The following is a 17695-nucleotide window of genomic DNA, read 5'->3' on the forward strand; positions in this document are numbered from 1 at the left end:
GTTGGGGTAGAGGTGGGAAGGTGAGACATGAGAGAGCCAATGGGGCAGGGTGATTACTGATGCCCAGCCAACTATTAAACTAATTAAAACAATTTAAACTGTTAAGAAAATTTTGTGGTTTTATTGTATCATGAGGCATTGAACATCCGAACAAATCAATATCTGGGCGGTGAGGCAGCTGCTTTCTCCTTCACTTCTTTGGGTTACTAGAGCAACTTGTCAGTAGATTAAAAAAAAAAAAAAAAAAAAAAGACAACCTTTTGCATTACTTAAGTCTTTCCAAGGCATGCGCTGGTACAACACAAACTTCTCCTGTCAGATGCAACTAGTCTAGCGTCCAAACATCATGCACAATACCTCGGTAGCAGCGCACTGCGCCCGCTCCCGCCGCGGCCCTGCTCGTTTGTGTATGATATTTGGGGCATCTGGAGGAGTGTGAATAGTATCAGGAAGAGGAGGGAGGAGGAAACAGCATGAGTGCCTGGCTGGGAGGAGGTCAGCCAAAGTTGTGCAGGGCAAGCCTGAACATGTCATTGGTGCAAACCCAAGCATCGTTGATGTTCTTTAATAGGAACATCTGGTGGAACCCCATGATGGGGTCTTCATCAGCCTGTGAGGAGAAAGAAAATGATTCAGTTAGTGGGCCAAAGAACAGGAAGGTAGTTCAGTGGTAGGGGAACAGGACAAAAGAATGCTGACTTTGGGATCAGACCCTACTGTCTTGGACTTAAATTCCAGTATAGCCAAGGGATACTTGTGAATGTGAATTGATACAACATACTGGGCACACAGGGGCTATGGATGGCAGCTCACACTGCTGCATGCACTTAAACTGCCGAGTAAGTCACCAGTTAGCTACTGCAACAGAGCAGAGAAAGGACCTGCTCTGAGCTCATGTCTCTAGGCACGGTGATCAATTTGAAAGACTTCTGCAGTGCTCACCACGTAACTTATAGTACCTAAAAACTAAACAGTCTTAGCATCTGTCTGATTACTATGCCAGTTAGTCCAATTAGGAGAAACTGCAGCTAATACTAACTGTGACCAGGTAGGTGAGAAAATCCTCAAAACTAAGTTCACACTGTAATCACAGCTCTACAGAGCAAAAACGAAGCAATGCCACCAGGTGATGTTTCCTGTCATGTCATATATACAACAATTGCAACGAGAAAAGAAAGGCAAAACACCTTCAGCCAAACTGCAGAAGACCAGGATAAAGCCTAGTTAGGGTAGAAGCCCAGTTAACCACCTCGGTCTCTAACACTGCTGGGTTTTCTGGGAGTTATCATCAGCAAGAAGGCAAATCAGTCTTTTGGGGTTCTGAGTTGGACAGGAACACCAGAATGAACCTGAAGCCACGTAGGAATGGGCAAGGAATACTGACCCTAGCCTGGAAAGTGGGCACTGAGCCCCCTGGAGAGACCTCTTCACCCAAAAGGGCCTATTTGAGCACAAACTCTGGGCAGGGTATGTTGGGCAGGCAGGAAAAACTGACAGCAAAGTGCAGGCCAGAAGGTAGGTCCCTCTGGGTCCATGGGTCCATGGCAGAGGCCTAGAGGCTCCCTCTCTCTGTCCTTGTATTTGACTCAGAAGGCCCCACCTAGCCTAGGGAGAAGGCATACAGACCTTCAGAGCCCCACGGTGACACAAGCCCAGGAGACTGGGACCTGGTCAAGGGACAACCAATTTGTCCTGCTTTAGGAAGGAGGAGAGGCTTTTTAGAAACTAAGAATCTGGCTTCAGTCTGCTGGAGCACAATGGGTACGAGTTCCTGGGAGAGTTCTTGGGGGACTGAAGAGCTAAAGGCTTTGAAGAGGACAGGTCTTGAGAAAAAGAAAGGAAAGTGCAAAGAGAAGCAGGAGTTCCAGGAATCTGCTTTGCTCAGCAGGTGGAGGAGCCAGCAGCCAGCTCAGGGAGTGGCAGCATGGACTCCAGCAGGTGACTGCAACTCAGCACCCAGCGGGCCCCTCTGGGTCCAGCTGTCTACAGAAAGCCCACTTACACCTCAGGGCAGTGCAAAGGCCCAGTAGCTTGGCACCACAGCTCCACCCTGCTCCTATACCTCTTGTCCCTTTTCCAGAAAGGCTCTAGACCAGTACTCTCCAATAGTACTTTCTGTAACAACAGGAATAGTCTATGTCTGGGGGCACCTGGGTGGCTCAGTTGGTTAAGTGTCCGACTCATGATTTCTGCTCAGGTCGTGATCTCATGGGTCGTGAGATCGAGCCCATGTCAGGCTCTGCGCTCAGTGGGGAGCATTCTGAAGATTTTCTCTTTTTCTCTCTCTCTCCCTTCCTCTGCCCCTCCCCCCACTCGCACACTCAAATAATCTTTTTTTTTTTTAAGATTTTATTTATTTATTTATTTGACAGAGAGAGACACAGCGAGAGAGAACACAAGCAGAGGGAGTGGGAGTGGGAGAAGCAGGGAGCCCGATGCGGGGCTTGATCCCAGGACCCTGGGATCATGACCCGAGCCAAAAGCAGACACCCAACAACTGAGCCACCCAGGTGCCCCTCTAATAAATAATCTTAAAAAAAAAAAAAATTCTATGTCTGCGCTGTCCAATAGGCAGCCACAAGGACTATGAGCACTTAAAAAATGGCTAGTTCAACAGAGAAAGTCCATTTTAACTTTATTTCATGTTAATGTAATTTAAAAATCACCATTAAAATTAAAATATAATTTAGGGCGCCTGGGTGGCTCAGATGGTTAAGCGTCTGCCTTCGGCTCAGGTCATGATCCCAGGGTCCTGGGATCGAGTCCCGCATCGGGCTCCCTGCTCCTTGGGAGCCTGCCTCTCCCTCTGCTTCTCTCTCTCTCTGTCTCTCATGAATAAATAAATAAAATCTTTAAAAAAAATAAGATTAAATTAAATTAAATTAAATTAAAATATAATTTAAAAATGTGACTAGTGGTTATTGTATTGAATTACACAGCTCTAGATGCTTTGGGTGTCCCTTGATAAGCAGGTCAAATCACAGAGAAGGCAAGGGCGCAGGGCTCTCTCCTCTGCCTGCCCACTCCTTCCTACCACCACCAGTGTTATGAGGCAGCAGTACTGTTACCTTGAGCTGGCCCACAACCATGCTGATGATGCAGCTATCTGGCGTGGGCTGATGGTCCTGTGCCGTGATGCTGTGCTGGATTTTCTGGAACGGAAGGCTCTGCAAAAGAAAGAGTGCGTGGTGGGCGCCTGGGTAGCTCAGTCGTTAAGCGCCTGCCTTCGGCTCAGGTCATGATCCCAGGGTCCTGGGATCGAGCCCTGCATCAGGCTCCCTGCTCCGCGGGAAGCCTGCTTCTCCCTCTCCCACTCCCCCTGCTTGTGTTCCCTCTCTCACTGTCTCTCTCTGTCAAATAAATAAATTAAATCTTAAAAAAAAAAAAAGAAAGAAACAGTGTGTAGTATGCTGTAGCCAGCAGGGCAGGGAAGTAGCTGCTGACAGCAGGGCCCTGGCTCTTACTTACAGACAACTTCTCCACAATGGCAGCTTTCCCCTGGAACTGCTGTCCTTCCCACGTAAGGCATGATGCGTCAATCTGAAAACCAGAAAACATGGGGTCAGGGTCTTATTTGGAAACAATGAGTCTAAGCCTCAGTTTCCTTATCTGTAAAGAAGGGAACTGAAGGTAGCTTCCATACTTTACACTATTAACAACCTTTTTAATTATACTCTATCTTCCCAGAGCCCAGGCTCTGAAACACTAACAAAATACAAATGTATTTAGTAAGTTTGTTTCCCAGTTTTTATTCAAGAAGTTATATGGCCTCTGATATGCCTGAGCCCCAGGCAGGGTATATGTGGCCAAGACTCAGCCAAGTCATCCTGCTGTGTAGTCAGTCAGCACCAGTCCTAGAAAAGCCCATGAGAAATAACTTGGAAACAACCTATATTCATCACCATCTCTAGAGCTCAGGCCGAATTCTACTAAGGCCATTCCCATGGGACATCCATAGGGTCAGGGAAGGATGGAAGATGACAAGGCCTCCCAAGGCCTAGTCTGGGACCCTCCCTTCCATCAACATGCAACCCACTAGCTTCCTCCCCTGCCCTCCAGATTTCCCCTGCCATAGTTTTCATGGGCAGAACTCAAAAGTGCCTCTGCTGCTTACCAGCTATAATATTTGGCAAGTTACTTATTTTCCTGAATCTGTTTCCTGACCTTTATTTATTTATTATTTTTGAAGATTTTATTTATTTGAAAGGGAGAGAGCTCGAGCACAAGCGTGGGGGGGCGCTGGTAGAGGGAGAGGGAGAAGCAGACTCCCCGCTGAGCAGGGAGCCTGATGCAGGGCTCGATCCCAGGACTCTGAGACCATGACCTGAACTGAAGGCAGACACTTCTTCTTTTTTTTTTTTTTTTAAGATTTTATTTATTTATTTGACAGAGAGAGACACAGCGAGAGAGGGAACACAAGCAGGGGGAGTGGGAGAGGGAGAAGCAGGCTCCCCGCTGAGCAGGGAGCCCAATGCGGGGCTTGATGCCCGTTTCCTGATCTTTAAAGGGGACATGTGCTGAGGATTATATGAAATGACACAGATAGGGGCAACTACTACACCAAGTAGTTCTTGGTGTATACGATCATCATTAAAATAACACCAAACAATGCCTGCCTAGAAGGGTTTCTTAAAAGACACACCAGCCTCCCTCTGGCGCCTGGGTGGCTCAGTCGGTCAAGTGTCTGCCTTCGGCTCAGGTCACAATCTCGGGGTCCTGGGATCAAGCCCCGAGTCGGGCTCCCTGCTCAGTGAGGAGTCTGCTTCTCACTCTCCCTCTGCACCCCCCTCAACTCGTGCTGTCTCTCTCAAGTAAATAAATAAAATCTTAAAAAGGAAAAAAAAAAAGACACACCAGCCTCCCTGGGCTAACCTCATTTATTTACCATGAGCATTCAGGGCCTTTTGGTCCCCAAAAGGAAGCTGGACTTAGGGCCTCCCGAAGAGCTCAGTTTTGCAGTGATGATGCTCATAGCTGCTGCCTCCAGAGAGCACAATGAGCCCTAGCATCTGCCTGCTACTGCCCAATCTGGAACCAGAGGCACTCCCTAGACCATGGGATGGCAAGCCCAGAACACCCTGCCAAGGATATCTGGATCGCTGCTCTTACGGAAGATGACAGAAGGGAATGTGTAGACCAGGTAGTTGGGCTATGCTTCAGGCCCCCTGTCCCATGGACCGAAACTCAGATAGAAGGGTAGAGCCAAATCCAGTGAGGGCTACTAGAATTTGTGAATTGGACAGGCTAGCCCAATATCTGAATTGATCCCCTGGAGTCCCATTCAGGCCCTAGAGCTGAAGACTTACATAAATTGCGCCTAGTTGGGTTCTGTCGTTATCAAATAACTGATAATAATGTTGAATGAAGCTGGATCCAATCTGCTCCCAAATTGGCTTGTCTCCCATTCTGGAGCGTCACCCGGCCTCGTTGAGACCTGCAAGATGAGCAAGACAGAGAGGGAAGTGTTGGTGCCAAGGGAGCAGGAGGTAGTCAGGTGCTGTTTCTTCACTGACCCCTACCCCTCCTGTCCTCCTTGAGCAGGAAATCCTTTGCTGAGGTCTGTATTCCCATGGAACATAGAGAGGCCCTGGGGAACTGGTAGGAGACCCCTCCCAACACAGACCAGTGCAGGGAGCCCAGAGGTGGACCCAACTCAGCCCCTCCTTTGAGGAGCTATGGATGATGAAACAAAGGGGTGCCAGGGATGTGAAGCACATAGGATGGGAGCTGAGGGTAGAGCCAAGACAAAGGAAAGTCAGAGCAAGCCCTTCAACGCTCAACGGGGGGTGAGGCTTTTAAGGAGGAGCTAACCGCAGCACTGTCCCACATCTTTTCATTTGATCCTCTCAACAACCTGCAAGGCCAGAGTTACTACTATTCTTCCCACTTTGCAGGTCAGAAACTACAGATGTCTCTGTGTGCAGTGTCTTCTATTGCAGTCCTCAGTCCCATCAACACTGCCCCAGGGCTGTATTGGCAGGTGGAGGAAGACAAAGTGAGAGAGGGGGAGATGGTTCCTCAATGCCCCACTTGCAAAAAAACAGCAAGTGACCCTCCATTTTAGTGTTGGGAGCAGTTTACTTCTTTGAGCACTGGTAAATCTCTTCATTTCTTCACTGACAGGGTTACCCCTACCCACTTTCAGAGCTGCAGATATGAGTTCAGAAGATCAGAGAGTAATACTGAGGGTTGTTGGGAGGGGAAATGGAGGCTGTGAGGGGGAAATATGTCATCTCTCCATACCCCCCATCCCAGCACTGCCCCTGTTGGAAGGGGATTGCCCCCCTCTGCTGAGGGGGAAGGGAAACCCCCTCACACCTACAAACATCACAGCTCTGAGGGTGCTAGTTGGCAAACTAGAGCCCCAGATGAGAGCCACTCTGGCTCTGTTAGCCAGCACCTCCCCCCCCGCCGGAAGCCCACATCTCACTGAAGGATCCCATGACAGCAGACTTTTATGCTGTTCTATAGTTGGGTCTGACTACCTCCCCATCTCCTGATAACAGGACTCTGAACCTAAGAGGTGTCAACCCTGGCAGACAACGATTAACTGTCGTGGAATATGATGTAAGTCACTACCCTAAGAAGGGCCTCAGCTTCCTCCTCTGTAAGGGGGTGGGACCCAGATGTTGCCAGTGGTTATAAAGCCTCACTAAGGGAACCTGCTAGTTTGCTCCAGTCCCTATGACCTCACCCAACGCCAGAGGAGCCAGCTGGGATGGATAGTGTAGGGGGGCAGTGGCTTACCCAATCCAGCCAATCTCTTAGCCTATGACCAATACTCCAGCCAATGAGGGGCCAGGAAGATGAGCCAGCTTTATTTTAGGTCCCATAGGAGGTAGTAGCACTAAAAATAGGAGCTCAGTGCTGGGATGACTAAGAAATGTCCAGGATAAAGTCTAAAACAAGTAGAAGAGAAAGCCTGGACCCGGCCACGCCTGCTACACAGGAACACAAGGTGTGTTCCAGTTTATACTCTGCCAAGAAACAAATCAACAAGTGGGAAAAGCATAGGATCAACAGCTAGTCTCAGCTGCTGTCTTGGTCACATTTCCAAGGGATCAGGCTGTGGCTATACCCACTCCCCATCTCAAATCTCGGCCCCTTCCACCCTAGTATTCACTATGTTTGGCTCACTCACTGTGGCCCAGCCCTACAATATCTTACCCCAAGATGTCCTACTCAGCTCCCAAGAGCTCTGGGGCAAAGGGAAAGCTGGAGGAATGGATGAGGGCCATCTCTCCCTCTGTCCTCAGCAAGGTGGGGCAGCCCTCAGGGAAGGTCTTGGAGAAAGAGTATGCCTTTTGAAAGAAAAAGCATAAGCAAGTGTCTGGACATATGAAAAGAGGTAAGGGCAGGAAACCAAGAAGCTGGAGATGAAGGGTGACAGGAAAAAAGGCTAAATAAAAGCTGATCCAAAGACAAAAGTGGTGCCATGTGGTAGGACAGTGATGCAGAAGAAATGTGGGGGTGTTTTTTCTTTCTTCAATATTGTTCTTAAGGTGTGATAACTTGCCAATACGAAAACTACTTGGCAGAAATAGAGGGTGGAGGGATAAAGGGACAGAAGGGTACTCTGGTCTAGTGGGGCGGGGAAGGGCAAAGTGAGCTTTCCTAAGGAATGAGACTGCTCAGGGCTCCCAGAAAGTGTGAGAAGGAACCTCCAAAACTATGTGGCTTGAGGCCGTTTCCAAGTAGGGTCCCCGAAGCCAATACCAACTTGGCTGGCCTGCCTGACCCTGTTTTGTTTATTTGCATGTAGTAATCATGACAGCCATGTGGTCAGACCCCACTGTCATCCCACTTTACAGGTGGGAAAACTGAGGTTCAGCAATATGTCTTGCCCCAAGGCCATCTAGTACATCAGTGCTAATACTGGGTCCCCTGGTCGAAGTCAGTGCTTTCTTCCTGCTAACTTTGTCCCTGAGCTCTAAACAACAAAGCTGGCCATGTCCCTTCTCTACAACAGCCTCACTTTTGGATTAAACCCTGAAGCTCCACAGGTGGCCATCCACACCTGTCCCTATCTCCCTACCACTTTCTCCTACCTTCATCCAGCTCCACACACAAACAGACCAGAACTCGCTGAGCACTTGCTCACTGGTTTTTGCCCCACCCCCACCCCATGAATCCCCTTGCTGGGATGTCCTCCCTCCCCTCATTTGCCTGGTCAGTTCCTGCTCTTCCTTCAATTCACTGTTCAGGCTCCATCTATTTGGGTCCTCCTTCCCAGACTCAAATGTTGACCCCAACCCCATGTGCCAGGGCCTACTCCTCTGCCTAAACACTGTAGCTCTGGGCTAGGATTCCAGTGTGGTTCTTGCCACACCCACTCCACCCGACCCCAATCCCCCAACACAGAGTGTGGCTCAGCAAACTACAGGATTTACAGTTTCTGACTCCAAATTTCCCACATGCTTTCAACTCATGGCTGGGAGGCAGCATTCCTGCATCCAGAAAAAGAAGCAGGGAGCAAAGCGCCACCCCCCCCCCATCCCCACGCACCACAGGAAGGGGTCTGGGCCAGGCTGGGAGGATGCTCCCCAGGATGGCCAGCAAGCCCTGACCTTGCTTCTAATACATATACTGCAGAAAGAACAGTCTGAAAAGAAAAATGCCAAGGCTCAGAAGCAGCCTCACATCAGATTGGGGACTGACCTTCATGACGGCTTCTCCTACAGATCTTCCAAGAGGGCCGCTGACCACGCCATCTCCTGCTTCACCCCAACAGTCCGCAGGCTGACTGAGGCCAGGCTCCTCGAGGAGCAGAAATGACCTTGATGACCTCTCGCCCACTGAGCATCAGCCTTCACTGACCTTTAGGTCTCTGTGGGTGCAAAGACCCTCTAAGAATGTCTCAAAAACTGTGGCCCTCTCCCAATAAATTTGCACGGAGGTAGAGATACCCCAGCCTTGTGAATAATTTCGAGTTGTTCACACTCCCTGAGGTTCAGCCACAGACCCCAGGTTAAAACTTCTTTCCCAGAAGACCCCATTAGACAACAGAAAAATTTCATTTTTATCCTCAAATTCTGGGTGTTTCCAGTGACAAAACTTAAATAGCAGCGTCCAGCTGATAACATGTCAATTTTCACTAGTACGTATTAGACACAGAAATGTGCTAAGAGCTCTATGTGCATTTGCTCCTAATACCCTGTGAATCAACTCCCACATTACACTGCAGCACAATGAAGCTCAGAAAGGTTAGCTCACTCACGCAAGGCCATGAGCCTAATGGATGGTGGAACTAGACGGAACCAGGTTTAGCGGACTCCAGGGCCAAGCCCCCCAGAGACAATAGATCAGACATAAAAATGAGCAGACCACACCAGTGAGAGAAGTGCTCCTGCGCAAGTAAGGCTGAAGCCCTGACCTCTAACCTTGACTCTGTCAGAGAGGGGCAAGACAGAACTAAACCAAGGCTTCTGCCTCCAAACAAAGGGACCAGGCAGATTTCCACACCAAACCCAACAATAGGCGTTTTCATGGGGGATGATCTCACAGTTTTCCCAAACCCGCAAAGTCACAGCTCAGTTCTACCATCTCAGCAAATCAGAGATAGATCCTGGTCTAGCTAAGCCTGGGGCAGGGATGGGGGCAGGAGAGTGATGGGGAAGAAGATGTCACAAACTCCAGACAGATACACAAAAAGACCCACGCTTGTCTTTTCTCAAGCACCCATCACCAAGGCCTGTAGGGAATGCTAGCAGATTTGCTGAGCTTCTAGTGGGATCCTTGATATCAGCATCAACCATGGCCATTACCCTCACATGCCCTATGGCCCTCAAATGTTCCCAGTGACTTCCCTTTCTATTCTCCAGACAGTCTCAACTACTTAGCCGGCCTTCAAGGCCCCCGGGTGACCTGCCCTCCTGGCTGTCCAACCTCATCTCCTGCCACCCCCTCTCCCCCCTCCTCTACAGCCACTCAGGGTATTTCCCTGTTTCTGGAACATGCTGAGCCTCTTCTCACCCAAGGGCTTTGCAACTGTTTATCCTTCTACCCGGATCACTATTCTCCCTGGATCTTCATGTATCTGGCTCCTTGTCACATATGTGTCAGCTCAAATGTCACCTCCTCACAGACACCTTCTCTGATCACTCAGTCTAAAATAACTGCCCAGCTACTCATTTCACCATCTTGTTTTGTTTTCTTAGCACTTATCACTGCATGAAATAGTCACATTTAACATATCTGTTTATGATCTGTCTCCCCGACCTAGGCAGCCCTGTTCCCATGGTGCCTGGCTTAGCCCTTCTTCTTTGGAGGACTGAATTCTGGACAAACCCTGCTGAATTTAAGTGGCCAAGTGACCCACTTCCCCTTCACCTACACCTTCTGTCCAACTCATCAGGAAACAACCCTTTGTCATCAGTCACCTGTCTAAGGGTGTGGCAAGTGGGGCTTGGCCCAACCCCCTCTCTCATTTTCAAGGCTTTGGTCACCTGAGGGACAGCTGTGGCTCAACAGCAGGCACACAACCAGACCCTCAAGGTCTGACCTCTAGCCTACTCCTCCTCTCCCTCACTGTATGATCCTCTGACCCTGTCTCCTCACCAGTAATTACGGGGATGTTGGGGGTAATCAACTGAGAGTATAAAGCAAGACCCAGCAGCAAGGAGTCAGTCAGGTCCTAAGTGAAGCTCCAGGTCAAGAACTAGAAAAAAGGTGGTTACCTCAGCCTCCTGCAAGGATACCACATCATGGAGCAGCCTCAACACAGGACTGGCAACAGCCTAGTCCATCACTCTCCTGCCTGAAGTCTGGAGAGCAATCAGCCAAGGTCTGGTGCCTGAATGGCTGGCCGGGACAGAACCCTTTCCTGGGGCAGACCTAAGGCCTAGATGCCCCCAGCACCCTGAGGGCCTTTTCCTCCTCTTCTGTCTGGAGGAGGGATCCAGAGCTTTGGGGCTGCCCTGGCTAGCTCAGAAGTTGAACCTTGAGACCTGCATTCTGGTCTTTCTGCTCTGTACTTAGTCCATGAGTAGCCTCCCTTTCCCACGTCACTCAGAGATCTCTGGGGCCCCTGTCCTAGACAGCTCCCATCCATGAACTGAACCCCAGGTTATGAAATTGCTGATCAGGTATATATGGACTTGGCTCCCCAGTTGGGCCTGAAGCCCCTAAGTGACCACCCCCATGGTCTGCTATAACCATGCCTGGCGAATACTGTCATGACACTCCAAGACTGAGGTGAGCAGAGGAATGAAGGGATGAACATGGAGTCCCCAGGGTGCTGAACTGGCCTTCTCTGTAAGCCAAACAGTTACATGTGCTCTCTCATTTGAGCCTCACAGCTGTAAGGCTAGTATGATTATCATCATTTTCTAGATGAGGAAACCAAAATTCCAAGAGGTTAAGAAAGAATTCAAGATGGGCGCCTGGGTGGCTCAGTTGTTAAGCGTCTGCCTTCGGCTCAGGTCATGATCCCAGGATCCTGGGATCGAGCCCCGCATCGGGCTCCCTGCTCAGCGGGAAGCCTGCTTCTCCCTCTCCCACTTCTCTGCTTGTGTTCCCTCTCTCGCTGTCTCTCTCTCTGTCAAATAAATAAATAAAATCTTAAAAAAAAAAAGAAAGAATTCAAGATGACACAAGGCCACTGGCATAGCCAGCATTAAAATGTCCACTAAAATGGCCTGGACTGGAACAGCTGAGAGCCAATGTCAAGTAGCAGAAAGTGTAGCGGTAACAAATGAGATGGTGAGGAATGGAGGCTAGGCCTTTTATTACCCTCTGAAATCAGCAAGTTCTATGCCTCTCAGTACAGAAAGCCCCTGAGTGCATGCTCGTCTGGTCAAAGCAGGACTACACCATAGAGACTAGTGAGAACTTGCATTTGCCTAGGTCTGAAATCACCTCTGCCAGTGGAACCAATGTCTCTATACACAGACATCACTCCAGGGGGCAGCAGTCTCTGCCCTGGTGAGACCCAGTGGCTCTGATGAAGTATGAGAGGCTTTGAAAAACAATCATTCCGTAATTTCCCCAGTTTACTGAAGCAAGCAGCCCTGAGTTCCCCGGCAAGTCAAATACATCCGCCTCTTGAGGGGGAGGTTCTCCTCCTCCGGGGTAGGCCCCTCTCTAGTCTTGGGGCTTAGGGAGCTGGCACATAGGTACCAGCAACATATAAGGGTAAAAGGCGACCTTAGCCCAACCCCCAGGATCCTGTAAGTCTACTTTAACATATAAGAATTCCTTTAGGGGTGCCTAGGTGGCTCAGTCGGTTAAGTGTCAGTCTTCGGCTCAGGTCATGATCTCAGGGTCCTGGGATCGAGCCCCGCATGGGGCTCTCTGCTCAGTGGGAAGCCTGCTTCTCCCTCTCCCTCCACTGCTCCCCCTGCTTGTTCTCTCTCTTTCTGTCAAATAAATAAATAAATAAAATCTTAAAAATAAAAACAAAACAAAATCTTTAAAAAAAAAAAAAGAAAAAATTAAACTAAAAAAAAATTGAAAAAGCAAAAATCCTCTATGATGAGGTTCAACTCAACCCCAACCCATTAGAAATTCTGCTCAACTTCCTTTTTTCTTTTTTTAAAAGATTTTAAAAGGCTCACTAACAATCTTTCTTCTTCAGTGTTCTAATCATTGCAAAGCCCCCTCTTCTGCACAGGGCCAAGAGCCCCTTTAGGTCCCTTCAACTCAGCCCTAAGTACATAATAACAACATTACTCCTTTCCCCAGCGCCAGGACTGGGTAGGATTCATTCTTCTACCTTCAGCCTCGGCCCAGAGCCTAACACACAAAAAGGGCCAAAGAATGGTTGCTGAATAATACTAATCACTGGTGATAAAGGAAAAGAAAAAAAAAAATCCAAGCAAGATATTAATGCCCCAGTAAGGGAATCCTAGAATACTTTTTATACAAGTGCCTTCCAGTTCTTTTTTTTTTTTTTTTTAAGATTTTATTTATTTATTTGACAGAGAGAAATACAGTGAGAGAGGGAACACAAGCAGGGGGAGTGGGAGAGGGAGAAGCAGGCTTCCCGACGAGCAGAGAGCCCGATGCGGGGCTCGATCCCAGGACCCTGGGATCATGACCTGAGCCGAAGACAGATACTTAATGACTGAGCCACCCAGGAGCCCCGTGCCTTCCAGTTCTTAAATTTGAGAATTCTGTGTCATTCTTAAACCATTCATGCCACCCCAACCCACCAACTGCTAAGACAGCAGAATAAAGTGAGATGTAGCTTGGAGAGAAATACACTCCATGTCAGTAAAGGACCTAGTGTTGAGCTTTTTGAGAACCCAGGCACCCCCACACCCTGCCATGCTTATGCAGCCACATTTCGACTGTCCCATGCCAGACCCCACTTCCAAGTCAGCCCTACATGAATAGAAGGTGCAGACAGATTCTGAAGAACCTCAGGATTCTCCTCTTATCTCTGAGATACAGATGGCCTGCCAAGTTCCAGAAAGGTCAAGGACTTCTGGGGGTCAGGATGCCTATCAATGACTAGCTAAGCCCAGACACAGAAGTTCTAGAAAACTTCTAGGGGTGGAGTGAGAGGGAGAGACCAAAATTCCTCCTACTCCTGACACCGCTGCCAGTGGTGAAGGAACAGTATCAAAAAGGAACAGTATCTTTTTGACCTTGAAGGAAACCATGATCATCAAGTCACCTAAAGCCTTGGAATGTGCAAACTAATCCACAGATATAAGCCTAGCTCAACTGAAACCTGTGTCCTAGACAGAACCAATCCTGACAATATAGAGAGGGTCTTGAAACAACTGCTTCTAGCACTAGGAGATTCCATCACAGGGATCCTATGTATGTCCTGTGGGCAGTCCCTCCTTGTTGCCTATCTCCACCAGCAAACCAGACCCTTCTAAGCCTGCTGAATGAACCTGACTTCCACGTGCTTACGGGCCAGGATGTGGACAAGGAGGTTTGAGTTCAGAGAGAAGGGAAGTGCTGGTTAGGAGATCTGGACAGATCTTTGCCTGCCCTCCTCAATCAGACAGAATGACTAGACAGAGCAGGAAAAGGAAAACTTCCAATGACCAGAAAAACATCACCTGGGGAAATACTCAAGGAAAAAAAAAGTCCAGGGGTGGCGGCTTTTGGCATCATGGGCCTAACTCAACTTTCCTAGGAGACTTGCTTGCTGCTGAGGCCAGGCCTGCAGAGACTTAGCTGCTGCTTTAATCCTTGCAAGAACTATGGCTCCGAAGCTGTACTGGGTCAGAGGAATCAAGGAATCAACAAGCTGTTTCTTCCCCAAATCCCAAGGTTCTCTCTGGACTGGTCCCTTAATACATCATCAATCAATGAGAAATGCCTTTACAAAGCCCCTCAGAAGACTACTCTAAGGCTAGATACTCCTCCTCTCCCAGGACTCAAAGGGGTAGCTGGAGCCATCATTGAAGGCAGTTTTCCAAGGCTCAACCAGCATCTTGCCTGTACACAGGTTACTCCAACCTGTACAGGTTACTCCGGAAGTGAGCAAGCAAGTGAGAGAAGTCTTGACTGTCTGCAGCTTTCAGCTTTAGCTCTCTCACCCAGGCTTCAGAAGGGCCCCAAAGAGTCTGAATCTGAGCCCCACAGCCCAAATGTGCCCCACCACCAATGTGACTTCAGATCCAGTCTGTCGTTTGGCACTGGGCTCATGGTCCTCAGGTCTGGATTCTACTTTCCCCTCCACTAAACCTCACCTTATCACCACCATTCTCCTGGAATCATTCTCCTCTGTGGGAGGAGGGCGGATGACTCTGGGAAGGGCAGATGTGAGGATTAGGCTGCGCCGGAGTTCTAATAACGTGTTGGGGGCTCACACATCCAACCTCACCTCCTTGGCTTCCTTCCTCCCCTCCTCCACTAACTCGGCCGCCCAACCCACCCACCGCTGGGGCCTGGTTCCCCGATAGAAGGGCGGGGTCTGAGCCTACCAGTCCGGAGCCGCTCATCACATCAGGCCTTATCCTCCAAGGCTGGCGGGGGGTGAAGTCCCATGTGGAACCCCCTCCCGCCCCAGATTCCCTGACCTGCCCTCCACGCAGGAACCTACGCATTAATTCCAGAGTGGGAGTTAGGTTTTGTGCACTCCCAACGGGTAGACAAGCAGGGGAGAGTTCACCTACATCCTAGCCTGGCTATGGTCGGGAACCGGGTGAGAGTCCTAATCCCGGGCTGCGGCAGGAAAGCGCCCTTACCCAATGCTGACTCCGGAGCGAGCCGGGTGGCCTTGCCCATCCCCGGATCCTTCGCTGGCGGGTGGCAGGACGTGGGGCTGGGGTCGTCCCGCTAGCCTGCCTGCAGAGCTTGCGGGACTCGGGCAGGCCGGGCTAGGCCAGACGGGGCGGGGCCCGGAGAGCCCCATCCGGGTGGTCTGGACCAGAGAAAAAAAAGGCCCGGCCGCCGCGCAGTCCGGTGCACCCGCCATGGACACGATAGCCGGATAGGCGCCTGGCTGTCTCTCTGTGTTCCCCCCGGCCGCCGCCTCAGAGGACCGGCGGGAGGCGGAGCCGCGCGCGACACATGGCCCCGTCCCCGCGCGGCTTCGGGCCGCCGGTGTTGCGGGGGCGCCCGGAGACTGGCAGCGGAGGCTCCAGGCGGCCCAGAGTGCGGCTCCAGCGGCCCAGCCCCCGCCCCGGCGCGCTAGCCCCGACACTCACCCGAGGGGCTGGCACGATGGCGGCAGCGGCGGCGGCGGCAACCCAGCGCGGTCTGCGACCGACTGTCCCTTCCCCCCTGCCTTCCCTCGCCACCCCGTTGCACTCTGGGAAACGCAGTCCCCCGGAGCTCCTTTCTGGCATAGATGTGCCAGGAGAAAACTACAGTTCCCAGTGTGCTATGCGCCGAGGCCGGCCACGGCCCGCAGCGCGGGAGGTGAGGCTAAGCAGGGGAGGGAGGCTACCAGGGCGAGCCCCTGAGAATTGTGGTCTAGTGGAAGCCTCTGGAACACCCGAGGCTGGCGCCAGGCAAGGGTCAAGGCTCAGTTGTCGCCAGGTCCCAGCTGGTCCGGCCCCGCCCAGGTTGCGCGGTGGTTTGGAGCAGGCCCCGCCTCCGTGGGAGTCCGGCCTGGCCCCAAGCAGGCCCAGACGCCCCTCCCGGGGCCCCTGGGCTGTTTCCGCTCCCGAACTCTCCTCCCCTTTGGTGCTCTAGCCACCCCCACCCCCACCCCCACCCCCGCCCTTCGACTCTTCTGAGCGGTGCTCTAAAGCCAGCCAGGGCGGAACCCATGGTGTGTGCTGTCCCAATATTCATGTGCCCTGCCCGACCCAAAGCTGGTTTCGAGCAGTCGAGGCTTTCCTTTGGGCTGGAGACTCAAATGCTCAAGTGGGGCTCAGCTGGAGACATGATTACCCTTACACTTGTACAGTTGGGGGTCTCCAAAACATTCTCATAAGTTTTTCGTTTGTTTTTATTTTTGCAGCAGGCAGGGCAGCTAAGAGTTTCATTTTTATTAACGAGAAAAGCGAACTGGTTCACCCAAACTTTCCCTGTGATTTAAGCGACCAGATTGTCAATAATCTGTCCCACCCCTTGCCCTTTCATCACCCATTCTCATCGTTTCCTGGGCAATGCAAACATTTGAAATAAGGCCTGTGTCTAAGTCAGGCCTGTTGGGGAAATGCTCTGCAGCTAACCCAGGTGGACCACAGGTAAGGGAAACATCATCCTGGCAGCTCCATGCTTTCCCTCCTAGCCAGAGATCTCAGTATTCCTGTTCTCCCATAAGTTTTGCACCTTTATCAATACACACACACACACACACACACACTCACTTGCTGGGGATGGCTGTTAAGATCAGGTCTGCACTATCTTGCCTGACTAGATGCTTATTACTTAGCCAGTGAGAACTCTGCATTGTCCTGTTTGTGGTGCATCTGGGACCTCCCTTGTTCTGTCATTCCCCCACCCCCAAGAAGCTAAAACTCGAGATAGATTGTATGCACATAACCCCCAGACACCAGAGTCTTGGCCAGAGCCTGCCCCTCACCTGTCCTGGGAGGGCTGCTGAGAGGTCCAAGTGAGCCAAAGCAGAAACAGTGTGTCTTCAACAAACAGGAGCTAGGATACACTAAACAGCATAGACTAAGCCTGGAAAAGCCCTCACTCCTAGTGGAGAGTGGGGACATGTGAGAGAGTGGCTTAATAGCTGCCCACAAAGGGCTTCAGTCCCAGCTGGCCTGGAAGGGCAATGCTGTGCATCCACCGCCTTATTTACGATTAGCCAGAACTAATGCTAGGAAGGCAGAGATCCAATCCTTTCCCCAACCAGGCACCTGTACAACCTATACTCCACCCCTCTTAAACCAGAGACTTGTTTCTCAAGTCAGTGCCAAGGGCCATGAGGAGAGCAGAGACTAGAGAAACATTTGTCATTTCAGTTCACAGATACAGGGAAAGCCCCCAAGGAAGTGGCCTTTTCTAAAGTAAGAGAAGGAAGTCATGTTTTATGGAGCCCAGGAAGTGTCCATTTGTGACCGAACACCTGTAGTAAATAGGGCTAGCTTTAAAGGCTTGCCTTGGCCCATTGGCTTTGAACTAAGTTATTTGGACCTATAGATAAAAATGTCACCTCACCCCTACCTTATCTAAAGAAGAATAGAAACAGCCAAGAAATGAGTCAAGGTGTCACAAATCCCAACTCCTCCACAATGATAACATCCCAAGGCCAAAGTATCTATAGAAGAGTTCTTATGTGTGCAGGAAGCATGGCTGGTTCCAGCTGTGATCTTCACTAAGTAACTGC

At 50.5% G+C, this 17695-nt stretch overlaps 1 protein-coding gene across 3 annotated transcripts; it reads right to left on the reverse strand.

Moving 5' to 3' along the window:
* Positions 1-99: 99 nt before the first annotated feature.
* Positions 100-15716, reverse strand: NUTF2 (nuclear transport factor 2). Of its 3 annotated transcripts, XM_035024949.1 has the most exons (6): positions 15612-15711; positions 8659-8827; positions 5307-5434; positions 3469-3540; positions 3069-3167; positions 100-610 (listed from the first exon to the last, which is right to left on the reverse strand). In XM_035024949.1, the coding sequence occupies exons 3-6, from the start codon at positions 5403-5405 to the stop codon at positions 497-499; spliced, it is 384 nt and encodes a 127-aa protein (XP_034880840.1). In that variant the 5' UTR covers positions 5406-5434; positions 8659-8827; positions 15612-15711; the 3' UTR covers positions 100-496. The 3 variants fall into 3 exon arrangements, with proteins under 3 accessions (XP_034880840.1, XP_034880839.1, XP_034880841.1); XM_035024948.1 differs by lacking the exon at positions 8659-8827 and having other exon boundaries at positions 15612-15716; XM_035024950.1 differs by lacking the exons at positions 8659-8827; positions 15612-15711 and adding an exon at positions 15150-15576.
* Between the last annotated feature and the right edge of the window lie 1979 nt (positions 15717-17695).

The sequence above is a fragment of the Mirounga leonina genome, unplaced genomic scaffold (genome assembly GCF_011800145.1).
Source record: "Mirounga leonina isolate KUSES-001 unplaced genomic scaffold, KU_Mleo_1.0 Mir_180, whole genome shotgun sequence".
Taxonomy (NCBI): Eukaryota; Metazoa; Chordata; class Mammalia; order Carnivora; family Phocidae; genus Mirounga; species Mirounga leonina.

Bases quoted from the DNA above. Each gene is read 5' to 3' on its own strand.
- NUTF2 (XM_035024948.1), bottom strand. From the start codon at position 5,405: ATGGGAGACAAGCCAATTTGGGAGCAGATTGGATCCAGCTTCATTCAA. The intron at 3,541-5,306 runs GTAAGTCTTCAG...TCTGGTTTTCAG, and splicing joins CCCAACTAGGCGCAATTTAT to ATTGACGCATCATGCCTTAC. The intron at 3,168-3,468 runs GTAAGTAAGAGC...TTTCTTTTGCAG, and splicing joins CCATTGTGGAGAAGTTGTCT to AGCCTTCCGTTCCAGAAAAT.